General features: G+C 40.6%; 3 protein-coding genes and 1 long non-coding RNA gene across 4 annotated transcripts; 3 read left to right on the top strand and 1 right to left on the bottom strand.

Moving 5' to 3' along the window:
• Positions 1-2,593: 2,593 nt before the first annotated feature.
• Positions 2,594-3,948, top strand: LOC108816795 (uncharacterized). Its single transcript, XR_001943914.2, has 4 exons — positions 2,594-2,789; positions 2,894-3,164; positions 3,504-3,630; positions 3,704-3,948. It is a non-coding gene; the product is annotated as an uncharacterized LOC108816795 (long non-coding RNA).
• Positions 3,949-10,860: 6,912 nt separating this feature from the next.
• Positions 10,861-15,099, top strand: LOC108817039 (probable LRR receptor-like serine/threonine-protein kinase At1g74360). Its single transcript, XM_018589627.2, has 2 exons — positions 10,861-11,194; positions 11,672-15,099. Exons 1-2 carry the CDS (start codon positions 11,107-11,109, stop codon positions 14,950-14,952), a joined length of 3,369 nt encoding a protein of 1,122 aa, XP_018445129.2. The 5' UTR covers positions 10,861-11,106; the 3' UTR covers positions 14,953-15,099.
• Positions 14,961-16,359, bottom strand: LOC108817078 (uncharacterized). Its single transcript, XM_018589680.2, has 2 exons — positions 16,108-16,359; positions 14,961-15,954 (listed from the first exon to the last, which is right to left on the bottom strand). Exon 2 carries the CDS (start codon positions 15,897-15,899, stop codon positions 15,171-15,173), a length of 729 nt encoding a protein of 242 aa, XP_018445182.2. The 5' UTR covers positions 15,900-15,954; positions 16,108-16,359; the 3' UTR covers positions 14,961-15,170.
• A 213-nt stretch (positions 16,360-16,572) lies between these two features.
• On the top strand, positions 16,573-18,496 carry LOC108817041 (probable xyloglucan 6-xylosyltransferase 5). Its single transcript, XM_018589632.2, has one exon. The coding sequence runs from the start codon at positions 16,846-16,848 to the stop codon at positions 18,223-18,225; it is 1,380 nt and encodes a 459-aa protein (XP_018445134.2). The 5' UTR covers positions 16,573-16,845; the 3' UTR covers positions 18,226-18,496.
• The last annotated feature ends 10 nt before the right edge of the window (positions 18,497-18,506 follow it).

Below are 18,506 nucleotides of genomic sequence, written 5' to 3' on the forward strand. Positions count from 1 at the left end.
TCTAGATGGATAATATTAAAATCAACACAAATTGCATGATTTCATGATAAGGAAAAAGAGTTGGACTAGACCGGGTGGTTATTTTACCACCAACCATAATATATCTAGTTGGGTCCAAGCCATATGACATAAGTGATAATGATATTGTTGAATTTGACCAATGGAAACAGCAAATGGGTACTCTAGGGAAAAAACCTGAACGCGGAAGGCGACGTCGTTTTCGAAGTGGCACTTCTTTTAGATCCTCTTTTTTTTTGTTCAACTCTTTTAGATCCTCTAACAATCTTTTGTTTCGGCATGGACAATGTTGGCTCATTACCATTCACACTTCGTTAGTGTTTATTGTGGACCATTTTTTTATCTGGAACTTTCCTTGTTTTTTCCTGCAAATGGTGGAAATCCAAAAATTTTAAAGAGAAATTAGCATTCCTATACACCGATAACTTGCATATTTGCACATATGGAACTTTGACTTTTCAGATGATGTGTATTTTTTTAATGTCCATTATATCCTTATGTCTCTTGCATGTCAACCTTAGATATAATACATTTATTCCATTATCACATGAGGAGAGAGACTACCCTAACCACTACAATCAATACACTTTTCTTTTTGAAATAAACTATTTCATCACTTTCTATCTCTTTGGTTTTTCCGTCGAGACAATCTATATCTCTCTCAATCTCTTTGATTTCCTATAGTAACCATCTCTAATCTTTCTCAATCTCATTTTTTTTCCACATTTTTTCCTTGTTCGTCTAATAAAAACAAAGCCACCACGAACGTCTTTTCCTCAAGCCACCTCTTCTCCGCCGCAAATCATCGAGTCTATCATGAGTCACATAATCTCCGTCGCCTTTCTCCGCCGACTCCGTCATATTCAGATTCGAGCGTCGCCGTCTTGCCCATCCTTTCCGTCTCTATAACAAGTACAGAAGAGACAGAGCTGGCGATTTCTTCTGTTTTCCAACACAAACCCTCCATCTTTGGATATTCTTGAGTTGGCCCCAATTTTTCCAAGTGTACAAATAGCTTCAGGAGTCGGTCCACACTTTCATATTCTACATTTCAAACCCTTTAAGAATTTTCCGAATCATCCTCAGAGTCTCAGATGTTTTCAATATTACAATTCAAGTTAAAATATAGAGATAACTAATGTATATTACCGGCTAAATGAAACCAAAAAGTCAAGTAAAATCTTAACCAGCTATTTCACACATTACAACATTAAATAATATATATTACCGGCTAAGTATAACAATGTTAAGATAATTAGTATATATTACCGGCTAACTGTAATAATACCGAGATAATTAGTATATATTACCGGCTAACAATAACAAAAACAATTCAAATACAATGTTAACCGGCTAAACATTTATTTTAATCATTTGTATGGTGATTTGTCAATAAATTAATATTATGTTTAGCCGGACATGCAAATCTAATCATATGTTTTGTGATTTATTAGAGAGTTTTTTTTGTTTATCCGATTTGATACAAATAACAACTATTAACTGATCAAAATAACCGGTAAATATGAATTAAATACCAGATAAAGTGAAAAGTATCCGGAAGTATACCATCCAATTAAATAAAGGGGCAAATGGTAAAATACTTACCGACAAAATTTCTGACAACCATGTTTTTAGTGTTTTTCCATTTTTGCAAATTTTTCAGTTATTGTATATTTTTCTTGCAAATGGCTCAATTTTAAATTGGTACCACTTTGAAATTTTTTTTTAGAATTTATATCATTTTTCTTTACCCAACTATAACGGCAGAAGTCACAACTTGCATATACTTGAAAGAGTAATAAATAGTTTTGAAATATATGTGACAGTTTTAAGTTCAAAAAAACATATGTGACAGTTTAAAACGATGCATCATATTTGATCAAAAGAAAAAAACGATGCATTATTCTAGCTAGTATGAGTAGTTGAGGTTATAACTTATAACTTATAAGTGTATAGGTAAAGCTTTAAAATTAAGTTATTAAGTTTGGATGAACCGAAGCTTTTTACAAAAAAAAAAAAGTTTGGATGAACCGAGTTAAGCATTGTGCTGGATCTGAGGATCTCCAGGAGAGAAATATCGATTAATGCGATAGATATTGTCTCAACGCCTATTTTCTAAAGTGCATGGGAATATTGTTAGTTGTCGACCCTTTTGTTGCTAGTGAGAAAAGATTTAAGCAACAATAAAAAATTATTTAGTTTCACTGCTTTTTTCTCTGCGGAAGAGAATAGTAGCCTCTGAATTTTCTAATTCAAATAAAAATTTCAATGGTCTGTCACGAAGTGTGTTTATACTATTCAATTAATTGAGCACTTAAGACTAATCAACGTAAAATAATACACGTGTTTGACTGGTCACGGGGGAAAATATTAAAGATAAGTATTTCTATATCAATAGTACAGACAAAGAAAAGGAATAAAATATGAGATTTGATCATTAATAATGCTTAAAACATTGGTCAAAGGACTAAGAGCATCATCAACGCGGACGCTTAACCCGGTTGCTTAGTGTTTTTAAGTTAAAAAGAAAAAGAAAATTGTGTAATTAAAGAAAAACCGTTGCTTAATTAAGACTCAGAGACAACGTTGCTTATAGACACATGTCAAACATTCACCATTCTTCCTCTCTCTCTCGATGAAATCGTCTTCTCTCCTTCTCTCGTGCTCGACGACTCCGACCAAAAAAATCTCTCCTTTTGCATAGATTTGCTCTTCGTTTCCCCTCTTTGAGTCCGTTCAACGATCACGCTAGAGAGTCAGTCATCATCAAGGTAAAAAATTCTCTGTTTGTAAGTGATTCTGAGAGTCAAAGTTCTCAACTTTGGAACGCCACAATTTGCTATCTTGTTTTTTGTTTCCTTTGAATGTATCTTAGATTGGTGTCTCCTCTCCATCTCGATTCAGTCGATGATTCCGGGTCTCGTCCTTGATCTTTCGGTGGTCGGCGCCTCTGTCGATGTCTCTCTGGTGGTTGTCGTTAACAAATCCGCCTATCATTTGTGATCTCTCCTCGACATAGAGAATCACTCGGCGTCTCTTTCGGAGTCTCTCCTCAACGACTCCGCCTATGTTCCTTCATCGACGATTAAACCATCCCTCTCTCTCTCGACGGTTCTCCTCGACGGTCGGTGGAATCGAATTGAAAGGTAAAGCTCTGTTATTTGTTTCTCTGTCTGAATCCTTTAATTCATGCTTGTCTTAAATTGAGCTTACATATCAGTCAATTTGTGATTATGTCTCTAGTGATTCTCAGTGAGTTTTAAGTTGAGCTTACATAAGTTTAAGTGTGAGTCTTAAGTTTAAGTTTGAGTCGAAGAACTAGTTTGAGTCTTGAGTATGTTTGTAGTTTGTTGTGTTAACATTTCTGTTTCTTGTTTAATGTACCTCAATATTTAATAAATTTTAAGTTTGAATTGTCTGAAAACGAGTTATGGCATGGAGATGATGCATTGATGTCTGCTGATGTTTTAATATTATTTTGACAGATTTTCCTGGTCATCGTTCAATCTCTTTATGATTCATGCCTCTGGATTGTGTGCTTTACTTGACGTATATGGGGCTTTGCAAGATGCTTGAGCCTAACCGTGAGAGCTTTAACTATGGTGGTAACTGGTAAAGTGGTGGTTATGGTTCTATCTTTCTTCTTTCTACTTCGATTGTATAAAGTCTAGACTTGTGCTTGCAGGATATTAACAGGACTACAGTTTTCGACTGATGCAAAGTTCAAACAGACACGGGCCATACTTGTATAAAGTCTAGACTTGTGTAGTCAGAGTCTTCTGTCTATATCTTCTCTCATGTGTATTCACTTTTGTAATCTTGTGTATTCACTTGTTTACTAGTAACTTGTGTACTCTCATTCTCTATATAAAATTTGTGATCATCACTTTTGTTAAAAATGTTAAAAAAAATTAAGCAACCTAAAATAAGAAACTTGCAATGGAAGAGCAAATATATCAAGTTGCTTAGTTAAGTCTTTTACCAAAATAATTTCTTAAATACTATTATAATAGAATTAAGCAACTCATTATGAGTTGTTGGGTTAATGATGCTCTAACTAAGTATACGAGTGCCGTCCAGATGAATTACATGAGGCCCACCATATACTCGTAATCTTTTAAATCTGTTTAAGAAAAAAACAATCTCAAATCAGAAAATATATATTTTTACTGGAACAGATATCTTAATTCTGAAAATTTCAGAGCGGTACCGAGTTATCCTCTCTTGTCTAAATTTGTTTACACTAGACGTTCATTATGTTCACGAGAATACTTATTCCGGCTCTGTACAATCATATCAATCATACCAACCACATCTGTTAAGCTGTAATATTATTTAGATTACATTATGATACCATTTTCTACACATCGGTTAATCTGTAAAGTTATTTAGAGTGCGATTGGTAAATGTGAGAGTAAAAGAACAGGTGAAAATGAGAGGAAAATGAAAAGTGTGAAAGCGAAGAAAAATATCTAGAGTAAAATCATTTGTCACTAGTGAAATTTAGAGTAACATTTAGATTACATTATCTATACCATTTTCTGTTAATTGTTTTAATTAATTTAACTTACCAACTCTAACACGAAGTCAAAATCTTCAGAACTGGTCAACTTAGATGTCTCAGCTGCTCACCTAAATTTAATTTCATGAAGTTTCAACCAAACCGCATGATTAAAATTACAAAAACTTACATTAAAATTTTGATATTTTGACGTCCAAAACATTAAATTCCATAGTCTTACACAATACTGTTTGTAGTTATTTTTTCTTGGGAAAACTGAGAGTAAAGCTGTATTCATTGCATTCGCATTAATAGTATTTGAAGTTTTGAATATAGGTTTGTTGCCAATTGTATAGATACTTAATTGATTTTCCAAAATTTGAAAAATTCATGTGGAAGTTGCTAAAATAAAAAAGAGAGAACAGAGATATATTTTTTCAACTTTTACATAACAAGGAAATATTAATATAGTGAAAATAAATTTATGTTGAAATATCACAAATAATGATGATCGTATTAATCAACGTAACATTTTTCACTCCAATGATTTCAAATATATAAATTTTAAGAGAATTTGTTATTTGTTTCGGAAGAAAAAAAACTGAAAGACTAGTAGCGTAATAAATACGTTATTTTGGTCAAAAAATAAACACAAAAAATGATGATTCAATTCAACTTTAGTGTTTTAATTTCTTTTTTTTTTTGAATGAATGTTAAATTTTATTCATCAAAAAGCCTTTTTACAATCAATGAAACATGAATACTTGTGCAACAAGCAAAAAAACCAAAAGGAGAAGGAACCTAACAACACGAAAACCAACTTCAAAAAATCCCTATTCCAAGAACCCCCATCCCCCTCAAATTGACCATGTGAAACAAGTCAAATTTGGAAATGCTATAAAGTTCTCCTCATTAAAACCCATATTAGAGAAAACCCAAATGGGACAAAACTCTAATAGGGAAAAAGAGTAAGAACCTTATAGCTAGGGGATAAATCTTTTGACAAACCTTCCACAGCTCCCAACCAATTTTTAAAAACAACTTCAAACACTCCGACAACCCCAAAAGCTCCAAAAGCTCCTAATCTCTTGTGCTGAACCAGAAAGTAAGAACTCCCCCCATGCCCTTCCCGCTATTCTTTGCTACCAGACTAAGCTTATTCCTTATGCTCTTATCAACCAACTTCTGCAAAATACGAACAGGAGTAGCTTTCTCTCCATGCTTAATCTTATTCCTTTCACGCCAAATAGCATAGAGAGTTGCTTGGAAAGCATATCTAATGCAAAAAGACCAATGCCTACCTTTATCATCACCACACAGCAAAGACACCATGACAGCCCAGTCATTAGAGTAAGATCTTTGCAGAAGACCAGCCGCTATATATTCCCAAATTTGAGAAGAGTAGGAGCAGCTAAAGAACAAATGGTTTCTTGACTCAGTTGCCATATTACAGAGCACACAAGTGGAGTCAACACTACTATCCCATACAGAAATTCTGTCCATGGTAGAGAGCCTATTAAGCATAGCCAGCCAAGTCATAAACGCAAATTTCGGAGTGGCCTTTGGGAACCAGACAGCTTTAACCCAATCACACCTTCCATAATTCTTCCTGATCATTAACCACGTCTCTTGAGTCAAGAAAGTTTTCTTGAATCCAGATCTTCTCATCCAAAGAAACCCATCCTCTACATTTTCATTCAATTTCTCTTTGACCTTAGCCAAAACTTCTTCAACGGAATTAAGAATCTCCACCCGATGTCTTTTCCTTCTTCTGATACTCAAACAGGCGTCCTCCACTGTAGCTGTTCTCTTAATCCCCAAATCAGTAATACCTCTATCACCTAGAAGATCAATCAACGGACCAAGGTCTGACCAGTTATCGAACCAAAAGGAGACATGTCTACCATTCCCTATCTCACATTTTAAGAAACTCTTAGCAATCTCTCTTAACTTCAAAAGCTTCTTCCACATCCAAGAGCCAACTTGAGTTTGCTCTTTAACTTCCCAAAAACTCTTACTCTTCAGTAGATAAGTTTTAATCCAACGCCCCCAAAGCGAATCACCCGATAAAAGCCTCCATATGATTTTTAACCCATAAACCAGGTTCACTTCCTTAAGCACCCGAACTCCCAAACCACCTTCATTAAGTTGCTTACATACATCTTGCCAAGCAACTTTGGCACCAGTGGATTTGAGAACCGGACCAGACCAAAGAAAGGAAGCACACAATCTCTCAATCTCTTTCATACATTGACTTGGCAACCTGAAAACAGAAGCCCAAAAGTTAACAATACTCAAGAGGACCGCCTTGATCAACTGCAGCCTTCCTGCATAAGAAAGGAAACGACAAGTCCATGTACCAATCCTGTTTCTAATTTTCTCCAATAGAGGCAGATAATGTTGACGTTTCATTCCTTTAGTCAAGAGGGGAAGGCCTAAATACTTCACTGGAAGAGAACCAACAGAAAACGGAAAGTTCATCAAGATTCTACTCTTCTCTGCTTCAGAAACTCCCGCCATATAAAGGGTAGATTTTTCAATGCTAATACTCAATCCCGACCACTTTGTAAACTCATCAAACACAGAAAGAGCCCCCTCTATTGACTCCTTAGAGCCTTCAGCAAAAATCATCAAGTCATCAGCAAAACAAAGATGAGTGAGAGACAAAGATTTGCACCGAGGATGAAACTTGAACTTCTGATCACGAACAGCCTTATCAATCATGTGAGAGAGTACATTCATGCACAACACAAAAAGATAGGGAGAAAGAGAACACCCTTGTCTCAGCCCTCTTGAACTTTGAAAATAGCCCCCAAGCTCACCATTAACCTGAACTGAAAACGACGGAGTAGTTATACAAAGCTTAACCCAATGAATGAATTTCCTAGGAACACCAATTGCCTCAAGGCTTTGAAGAACAAAGGACCACTGAACAGAGTCAAATGCCTTTGATACATCAATCTTCATCACACAACGAGGAGGAACAACTTCCTTATGGTAGTCCTTAACAAGCTCCGAAGCTAAAAGAACATTTTCCATCAGAAGCCTACCACTGATAAAAGCCGACTGGTTTTCAGTAACCAACCGAGGAAGCAAAGTCTTGAGCCTGTTTGCAAGAATCTTCGAAACTACTTTATACAGAACATTGCAACATGCTATGGGTCTATAGTCCTTCATATCCAATGAATCCGTCTTCTTAGGTACCAACGCAAGAATAGTTGAATTTACCCCTTTAGGAAGAAAACCAAATTTAAATACAGATTGAACCGCCATCAGAAAGTCATGAGCTACCACCGGCCAAGCAGTCTTATAAAATTCACAGGGAAACCCATCTGGACCAGGGGACTTATTCGAAGGCATTTCAAATAGAACTTTACGGATTTCCTCCAGCGAAACTTCAGCTTCCAACCTGTAACAATCTTCCTCCGTGCAACGAAAATCCAGAAGATCCCTCAACTCCTCCGTTGTAGTACCAACATAAGTATCAGGCTTAAGATTAAGCAGCTCAGAAAAGAACCGCACAGCTTCTTCTTTCACTTCGGACTGGCTAGTCACAATTCTACCATCCATACATCTCACTTCACGAATGGCATTCTGAGCTTGTCTAGATCGAATGGCATTGTGAAAAGTTTTATTATTCAAATCACCTTTGTCTAGCCAATGAAGTTTAGCCCTTTGTTTGAGAGAATGCTCCTCCAAACTAGCAACATAGAACCACTTCTCATAAGCATCCACTTCCTCTTTTATATTATCATCATTAGGATTTGACAAAGTTTGCTGCTGCTTTTCACACAGAATGCCATGAGCTTCCTTAGCCCGCTTCGTAAGATTACCCAGCTTATCTTTCCCTATCTCTCGAATAAGAGGCTTCAGATTTTTAAGCTTCCTAGAAAACCTGAACATTGCAGAAGTTGAGTGAAAAAGCTCCTGAGTAGAATCCCAATACTCCTTGATCTTTGGAATAAAACATGGCAAACTCCCAATCACATTTACATACTTAAAAGGCCTTCTTAACTTTTCACTAGGCGGAAGCATTTGAATCTTACAGCGCATATGATCTGAGCACCCACCAGCCTCAAACACTGAATAAGCATTTGGAAAACTCTGAAAAACTGCTTCATTAACAAGAACCCTGTCTAATTTCTTACAGATCACCCCATCTTCTCTTTTATTACACCAAGTGAAGAGCGGCCCTTGATAACTCAAATCAGACAGATTACAACGAAGCACCATCCTCTGAAAGTCTCTCATACCACAAGGCGGCCTCCCCGACTCCAAGAAACCAGAACTCTCTTCAACTTCCAAAATTTCATTAAAGTCACCCATAATGATCCAAGGTTTATTTTGAAACAGACCTGAATCATTATGATGACAGAGATCCTCCCATAAAATCTTCCTCTCCTCAGCGTTATTACTAGCATAAACTCCAGTGTAAAAGAAAACCTCCCTATCCTTCAGCTCAACAGCACAAGTGATCAGTTGGTCTGATTTATATACCGGAGTTATACTAACCTCATCCTTCCAAACAAACCAGATCCTTCCCCCTTGACTATCTTCATAATTTGTCATATGAGACCAACCACTAAAGACTGAATTCAGAATTCTCACCGCTTTGTTTTCTTTGACTCTTGTCTCCAAGATACATCCAAACTTCAACTCATTGCCTCTAACCCACTCTTTCACTATGGAATGCTTCAAAGGTTTGTTGAATCCGCGCACATTCCAGAAAAAGCTCGACATAATTAATTATTTCGGCAAGAAGACCTGATACTCTTCACTGCGTTAACAGCTTGAGACTTAGCCTTCCGACCTCTACCTCTGCCTTTTTTAATTCCTGACTTGACCTTCTCCCTTTCCTGTTGATCAATTATGCCATCCTCTAGGAGATCTGTTGCATAAACCTCTATCTGATCATGCTCTACCTCCAACTCTTCCTCACCAACAACTATTTCCCCTTCCTCTTTGTCCTCTTCGACATTAAGAACCGAGTATTTAGACGCCGAGATAATAATGTTTTCAGACTGCTCAACAGGAGGTGAATATACTCTACCTGATTTCGCAGGAGAAACCAAAGCCCATTCATTGCCACCTTCTTGACTATCAGCTAGTCTCATCTCCAAATTAATAGTAGCTTCTTTTATCACTTCACCATTCGCCATAGCAGCCTCATCACACAACTCCTGAATGTTACTCTCATTTCTAATCACCTCTGGAGTCCTTTTTTTGATTGAACTCTTCACTTTCACTACACTACCATTTTTGTTTTTCATCTCCTTAATTTTCTTAGCACACACAACTTCACCATGCCCCCATTTATCACAGTACGAACATCTCGCCGGCAACCAAGGATAGTAGTACTTAACTGTGAACTCTTTGTCATTTTTCGAAAAAGTGATCTCTTTGGGAAGTGTCTTAGTGACATCAACCTTAACAAACACCTTAGCTTCATCAAAGTTTGAACAAGCGATGGTCTCTGGATGAAGCTTCACTGGATGACCAACAGGACTTGTTACAAAACTTAATCCTTCCCACGAGTACATATGTAACGGCACCTTCTCAAGATGAACCCACATAGGTATGGCTTCCTCTTCTTGCTTCTCATCCTCAACTGTTGGTGACCATTTAGAAACAATCATAGGAACCCCCACTATATTCCACATCCCACGCCTAAGAATCTTCTCTCTAGCCTTTGAACTTGAGACCTTAAACCTCATGGTAGTAGCATTCACTTCAAAGACCTCGACTTTAACTGACGGATCACCATAACGCCATATCTTGTTTAACACCATATGAACCTTTGCTACATGAGGAGCTAGATCCAGAAACTTTCCAACCACAAAGTCTTCCCACAAAGGGGTCGAGTTATCCAGAATCGCATCAGGAATCTCAACCTTATGGACACCATCCTTTGTAGAAACCTCAACATCATACTTCTTCAAGACCTTCTTATCCATCGCCGCTGCAACCCAGTCTGATTTTGAACCAATCCCTTCATCCCGAACTTCCTTCATCTTCCCTACCACAATCACTTCATCCCGAGTTTCCTTCGTCTTCCCTACCACAATCACTTCATCCCGAGTTTCCTTAAACATCCGATCCTCCATTTCACCCTTATCAACCTCCGGAGAGCTTGATCGATCCGGCGGAAGAGCCAGATCTGACATCGAGAACACGTTGTTTCAGAATCGCCAAACCAATCGCCCAAATCGCACTACAGTAAAATTGTTTTTCTTCCTCTACTCCTAAAATTTTAAAATTTAAATTCAGTGTTTTAATTTCGTGAGGGAAGAAGAAGAAAAAGGAGGAAAAGTCTAATAAATAGAGAAGAAGAAGAAGGAGAAGAATAAGCCTTGGGGCAAATAAATGTGTGTTCAAAGTTTTTTGAGTTGGTTGGTCTTACGTGCGGGCGGGTCTGTTTTTTCAACTTCCACCTTTCCTCTTTCTCTATAATCATCCCTTTTCCATGAATTTTCCATGAAAATCATCTTCTTCCTTAGTAATTTCCACACCTTGTCGAAGAAGAACACGACGACGACCCCAACGATAAAGAGCAAGAAGAAGAAGAAGAAGTGGTAGTTGAAGACCATATGAAGATGGTGACGCGTGTGTTCATGGCCGATGATGATTCTCAGTCACTTTGCTTGGTTTATTTCTTACTCTTCGTTTTGATCACAGGTGATTCTCTGCATCCTCTGTGTTCTCTGATGACAAAAAAAAGAAAGAGCTCTGTTCTCTGCTTGAGTTGCTTTGATGGTTACCTAAACGGGGTTAGGGTTTGAATTTGACGTTCTTAAGGTTTCACAAGATTACTGTTTTTTACCTGAAAATAGGCTTGAGCATTTGTAACGAGATCCGAATCCGAATCTAAAAAATATCTGAATTTGCATTTGATCCAATTCACAAAAATACCTAAATGAATTATGTAATGCAGTATTTCAGATTATGGGATATTATCGAAACCCGAACAAGTACCAGAAACCCAAACCAGAATCCGAATATTCAAACTAGTATCCAAAAATAATATTTCAGTTTCATACTTATTTTGATATATCTTTTTTAAAAACTGGGTATATGATTTTTTTTTGTGGTGAAATCCTATATTTATCTCATGAAAATTTCATTAATATTATTTTTATTTTTCTTCTATGGCAGCCATAGCAGTGGCCGGAGATTCTCTTGACAGTGACAGTGAAGTCTTGTTAAACCTCAAAACTTACCTTGAATCCTGTAACCCAACGAACCGAGGAGTGTACACAGAGTGGAAAACAGAGAACCAAGATGTGTGTCAGTGGCCTGGAATCTCATGTATGCCTCAGGGAAGCAGAGTCACAGGCATCAACCTAAGTGACTCCACCATCTCAGGTGCTCTGTTCACGAACTTCTCTGCCTTAACGCAGCTCACTTACCTCGATTTATCAAAGAACACGATCGAAGGATCAATCCCAGATGACCTGAGCCGTTGCGTAAACCTAAAGCATCTCAATCTTTCTCACAACATCCTCGACGGGGAGCTCACCTTATCAGGACTATCGAATCTTGAAATTCTTGATCTCTCGGTGAACAGAATCGCTGGTGATCTCCACTCGACTTTCCCAACGCTATGCAACCGCTTGGTTGTCGCAAACCTCTCGACCAATAACTTCACCGGCAGAATCCACGACATCTTCGATGGTTGTCGGTATCTGAAGCACGTCGACTTCAGTTCCAACGGCTTCAGCGGGGAGATATGGGGAAACGTTGGGAGACTGATCCAGTTCTCAGTCTCCGACAATCATCACCTCTCCGGGAGCATCACGCCTACAATGTTCAGAGGGAACTGCACTTTGCAAGTGTTGGATTTGTCTGAAAACGAGTTCGTCGGGGAGTTTCCTGGACAGGTCTCCAACTGTCAGAGTCTGAAGGTGTTGAATCTGTGGGGGAACAACTTCACCGGGAACATTCCGGATCAGATAGGCTCAATCTCCTCTCTCAGAGGCTTGTACTTGGGGAACAATAGATTCTCTCGAGAGATACCTGAAACGCTCCTGAACCTGACCAACTTGATCTTTCTAGACTTGAGTAAGAACGGTTTCGGAGGAGACGTACAAGAGATCTTCGGGAGGTTCACTCAAGTGAAGTATCTAGTTCTCCATGGGAACTCATACGTCGGAGGGATATACTCTTCCAACATCCTCTCCTTACCTAACCTCTCGAGGCTAGATCTTAGCTTCAACAACTTCTCCGGCAAGTTACCTCCCGAGATCTCCAAGATGTGGAGTTTGAAGTTCTTGATTCTTGCTTTTAACAACTTCAGCGGTGATATACCCAAAGAGTATGGGGACATGCCGAGTCTCCAAGCGCTTGATCTCTCATTCAACAACCTGACCGGTTCTATACCATCTTCGTTCGGGAGACTGACGTCTCTCCTGTGGCTGATGCTCGCGAACAACTCTCTGTCCGGAGAGATCCCTCGAGAGATTGGAAACTGCTCGAGCCTCTTGTGGTTTAACGTGGCGAATAATCATCTCACCGGTGGGTTACATCCCGAGCTGACTCGAATGGGTAGCAATCCTTCTCCGACGTTTGAAGTGAACAGGGGAAACACGGACAACATAATCGCTGGTTCGGGAGAGTGCTTGGCGATGAAGAGATGGATTCCCGCGGAGTTCCCTCCTTTCAACTTTGTATACGCGATACTCACTAAGAAGAGTTGCAGAAGCTTATGGGACCATGTGCTCAAAGGCTACGGGCTGTTTCCCGTCTGCTCTTCAGGCTCCATGGTCCGGACTCTTGATATCTCTTCTTACCTTCAGCTCAGCGGGAACAGGTTAACCGGTGAGGTTCCCGCGAGCATCTCTCGGATGAAGAAGCTGAGCATGCTTCATCTGGGGCTCAACGAGTTCCACGGGAAGCTTCCCAAGGAGATTGGAGAGTTGCCTCTCGCGTTTCTCAACCTGACACGGAACAACTTCTCGGGACAGATCCCTGAGGAGGTAGAGAATCTGAAATGTCTGCAGAATCTTGATCTGTCTTACAACAACTTCTCGGGGAACTTTCCGACGAGTTTGAATGATTTGTCTGAGCTGAGCAAGTTCAACATCTCTTATAACCCTTTCATCACCGGTGTGATACCATCCACGGGACAGCTCACAACCTTTGAGAAAGACTCCTTCCTTGGAAACCCTCTCCTCAAGTTCCCAAGCTTCTTCAACCAATCAGGAAACAACAACAACAACAAGACGAGGACTCAGATCACAAACCAAAAGATAGGACACAGCAGGCCAGGAACTATCCTTGTCGTTTGCATCTCCTCTGCTCTCGCATTAGCCTTTATCGCCTGTGTAGTGGTATCAAGCATCATCCTCATGGTCGTTAAGACTTCAAGGCAAACCGAGATAGATCTCTTAGACGGTTCCAAAACCAGACACGAAGACACGAGTTCCTCCACCATCTCTGGCGGATCATCTCCATGGGTTTCAGGAAAAATCAAAGTCATCCGCTTAGACAAGTCAACCTTCACATACGCTGACATTCTCAAAGCGACAAGTAACTTCTCCGAGGAGAGAGTCGTTGGAAAGGGAGGATACGGAACTGTCTACAGAGGCATGTTACCCGACGGAAGAGAAGTCGCGGTCAAGAAGCTGCAAAGAGAAGGCACGGAGGCAGAGAAAGAGTTCAGAGCCGAGATGGAAGTCCTGAGCGCCAACGCGTTCGGGGACTGGGCGCATCCCAACCTCGTGAGGCTGTACGGATGGTGCCTGGACGAGTCGGAGAAGATACTTGTGCACGAGTACATGGGAGGCGGGAGCTTGGAGGAGCTCATCACGGACAAAACGAAACTCCCGTGGAAGAAACGTATCGATGTAGCCACGGACGTGGCGCGTGCGCTGGTGTTTTTGCACCACGAGTGTTACCCTTCGATCGTTCACAGGGACGTGAAAGCGAGCAACGTTCTGCTGGACAAACACGGGAACGGGGCGAGAGTGACGGATTTTGGACTGGCGAGGCTTTTGAACGTGGGAGATAGCCACGTGAGCACTGTGATCGCGGGGACGATCGGGTACGTAGCTCCTGAGTATGGACAGACTTGGCAGGCTACCACGAGAGGGGATGTTTACAGCTACGGGGTGTTGGTGATGGAACTCGCGACGGGGAGAAGAGCAGTTGATGGAGGTGAAGAGTGTTTGGTTGAATGGGCTAAACGGGTGATGATGACTGGTGGTGGTAACATGACAGCTACTAAAGGGTCACCGTTTACTCTCTCCGGGACAAAGCCGGGTTACGGAGCTGAGGAGATGACTGAGCTGCTGAAAGTGGGTGTGAAGTGTACCGCGGAGCAGCCTCAGGCAAGACCGAACATGAAGGAAGTTTTGTCTATGTTGGTTAAGATATCCGGTAAAGACGAGCTCTTCAGTGGCTTGTCTTCACCACCACAAGTTTACATAGAAATGTAAAATCTTTCTTTTCTTTTCTTCTTAAAGATTTATACACAAACATCATAGTTTTCATTCTTTTTGATTCTTCCACAAGATAGTTTTGTTTGTTATGTACAGAGACACATATTGAAATAAAAGATCTTCTCTTCTCTTCTTTCTTGTCTATATTTGAGTGTAGTGTAACAACTTTAGCTCTACAGTTTTAACTCTCTCAAGAAACACAAAAGTACAATGAGTTAGGCTGAGATCTCTCTGATCAGCCAGTTTAAGCTCGGGACAGCGAAATAAAGGACGAGAAACGAGGGGACAGCTAAAGCAAACGTGACAAAGACATAGACCCCGAGAACTGCAGCACTCACGGGGATTGCATATAAAGCCACCAAAAGGAATATGACTACCAAAGGAAACTTAGCCAAGAGATGAGCAACAATAGCCATTGACTTGCATAACGAGTCATGAAGTCTCCCTGTTCTGGTCAGACCATTCCACCAACTGCGGTTGTCATCTGAGGCGGTATTGTGCTTCATATCTCTCTGCTCTGAAGTAACCCTTTTGTTGTCACTGCGAGAGTCATTCATGCTTTCGACCATCCATAAAAGGTAATAGTTTTTGGAAGGGAACTTGATGATTCCACTGCGGACTAGCCTTAAAGAGAGAAGGCTACACCAAGGGCAAGCAACGAAGAAGGGAAGCTGGAAAGGAAAACCTGAGGATTTGTTCACGACGGCACGTTGAAGTCCTAAGAGACAATACTTGCAGATGGTGTGACCACACCATAAGACATAAGGCACGTTCTCAACGACGTTGAATGATTCCCAGCAGATGGGACATTCCAGTCTTTCTTCCTTCGTTGTCTTTATGCCATCTCCAGACGAATCTAAAGGAGTGTTTCTCTGTTTTGTGAGATCATCTTCTCCTTTTGATTTAAAACCTTCTTTGATAGATTTCGAAGCTAGTTTCCACATAAGAATATATTCTGTCTTGGTTTCCACAAAGGTAATCACTTTGTTTTGAACAATCCTTCAAAGAAACAAGAAGTAAGAATCAATATTCAGACACTAGACAGAGCTGGCAAATTCAAAACGCGTAGATAATTAGAATTCAGACATGAGCTTAAAGAAACACAATAAATCATATCATTAAACAAAAACAAGTAATAGAAACAGAGCATACCAAGTAGTATCTCTCTTGACTTGCAAGGGTTTATCTGGCCAAAGAAAAATGGAGATACTTGAACAAATAAATATCCAAAACTCTGAAGCAACACGACGGTGTTTCGAAAAAAGAAACCACTGAAAAGAGACACGCGTCGTAAATCATGGTGACTCTAAAAACGCATTTCGAGGTGCTCTGCCGCCACCGATTTGACGACGATGCTATTATATTCACCGTAAACGCACCGTTTCATTAAGCCCTCGTATTACCGCCCGCCAACGTGTACTGCTTCCGTCAAACATCGGTTACTTCCGTAATTGCCGCCACTGAAAACGATTTGTAGAAAGAAAAATCAAAACTAAATATAAATTAAAAATAAAATGACATTTGTCGGTGTGAGTGAGCTGTACGCGTTTCGTTCACCTTCAGCTTCTGGATCGAACGAAGTAGTTTCCTCCGACAATATATGTTTTTAAGTACGACAATGTCTCCACGTTATTGGGTTTAATCTTTTTTTTTATAATTAGGGTTCTTTAGATCGACAATCTTCTCTCTCTCTTTCTCATCGAATCATCCTAAAGATCTGATCTTTCTTCAGATCCGTAAGTACAGAGAGAGAGAGAGAGAGAGAAAACTACACAGACTGTATTTTCAGACAAAACCCATGTTAAAGATCTGATTTTTCTTCAAGTTTCGATGGTCTCTAAGTGAAAGCTAGAGAGCGAAGAGAGATAGTAGAGAGAGAGAGAGAGAGAAATGGGTCAAGACGGGTCTCCGGCGCATAAAAGACCATCCGGAAGCGGCGGAGTACTTCCGACGTCGACAGTATCCAACGGCGGAGGAGGCAGAGGCGGTCGCGGCGGCGTGCTGCCGCGAGGGAGACAGATGCAGAAGACGTTCAACAACATCAAGATCACGATCCTCTGCGGATTCGTCACCATCCTCGTCCTGCGCGGCACTATCGGCGTCGGTAACCTCGGTAGCTCGAGCGCCGACGCGGTTAACCAGAACATCATCGAGGAGACCAACCGGATACTAGCCGAGATCCGGTCGGATTCGGATCCGACCGACTTGGATTCTCCTGGGGAGACGGAGATGAGCACCAACGAGACGTACGCCTTGGGGCCTAAGATCACGGGTTGGGATAGTCAGCGTGAGGTGTGGCTGAATCAGAACCCTGAGTTTCCTAGTACTACTGTCAATGGCAAAGCTCGGATCTTGCTGTTGACGGGGTCTCCTCCTAAGCCCTGTGATAACCCTATCGGTGACCATTACCTGTTGAAGTCCGTGAAGAACAAGATTGATTACTGTAGGCTTCACGGGATTGAGATTGTGTACAACATGGCTCATTTGGATAAGGAGCTAGCTGGTTACTGGGCCAAGTTGCCGATGATCAGGAGGTTGATGCTGTCTCATCCTGAAGTTGAGTGGATATGGTGGATGGATAGTGATGCTTTGTTCACTGACGTGCTGTTTCAGATCCCTTTGGTTAGGTACGAGAAGCATAACCTGGTGATTCACGGCTATCCTGACTTGCTGTTTGATCAGAAGTCGTGGATTGCTTTGAACACCGGTAGCTTTCTGCTGAGGAACTGTCAGTGGTCTTTGGATTTGTTGGATGCTTGGGCTCCTATGGGACCTAAAGGGCCGATACGTGACGAGGCGGGGAAGGTGTTGACGGCTTATCTCAAAGGCAGGCCGGCTTTCGAGGCGGATGATCAGTCGGCGTTGATCTATCTCCTGCTGTCTCAGAAGGATACGTGGATGGAGAAAGTGTTTGTGGAGAATCAGTACTATCTGCATGGGTTTTGGGAAGGTTTGGTTGATAGGTATGAGGAGATGGTGGAGAAGTATCACCCCGGGTTGGGGGATGAGAGGTGGCCGTTTGTGACGCATTTCGTTGGGTGCAAACCGTGTGGTAGCTACGCTGATTACGCGGTGGAGAGGTGCTTGAAGAGTATGGAGAGGGCTTTTAATTTTGCAGACAATCAAGTGCTGAAGCTGTATGGTTTTGGGCATAGGGGGTTGTTGAGCCCCAAGATTAAGAGGATCAGGAATGAGACGGTCACTCCTTTGGAGTATGTAGACAAGTTTGATATACGCAGAACAGAAGTGGAATTCAAACCACGTAACTAGAGGAAAGAAAACAAGGAGAGGATAGTCACAGCTCTGATGAAGATCATGGCACACAGTATAGGTAAAAAAAAATATATATATATGACTCACAAAAGCAAAAGCAAATTTGTTTGCCTGTACTTGATGCTACTTCACTGTTTGTTCTACTTCTTTTTGTTTTGTTGTTGTTGTTTTGCAAGGGGATCTTTTTAGCTTCAAACATTCTTTTTCCATACATGTTTTTTGTGTTTTCTTCAGTCAAAATATATGGAGAAATTTTCATACTTGGTTATTCAAGTCTG

Source organism: Raphanus sativus, chromosome 7 (assembly GCF_000801105.2).
Source record: "Raphanus sativus cultivar WK10039 chromosome 7, ASM80110v3, whole genome shotgun sequence".
NCBI classification, from domain to species: Eukaryota; Viridiplantae; Streptophyta; class Magnoliopsida; order Brassicales; family Brassicaceae; genus Raphanus; species Raphanus sativus.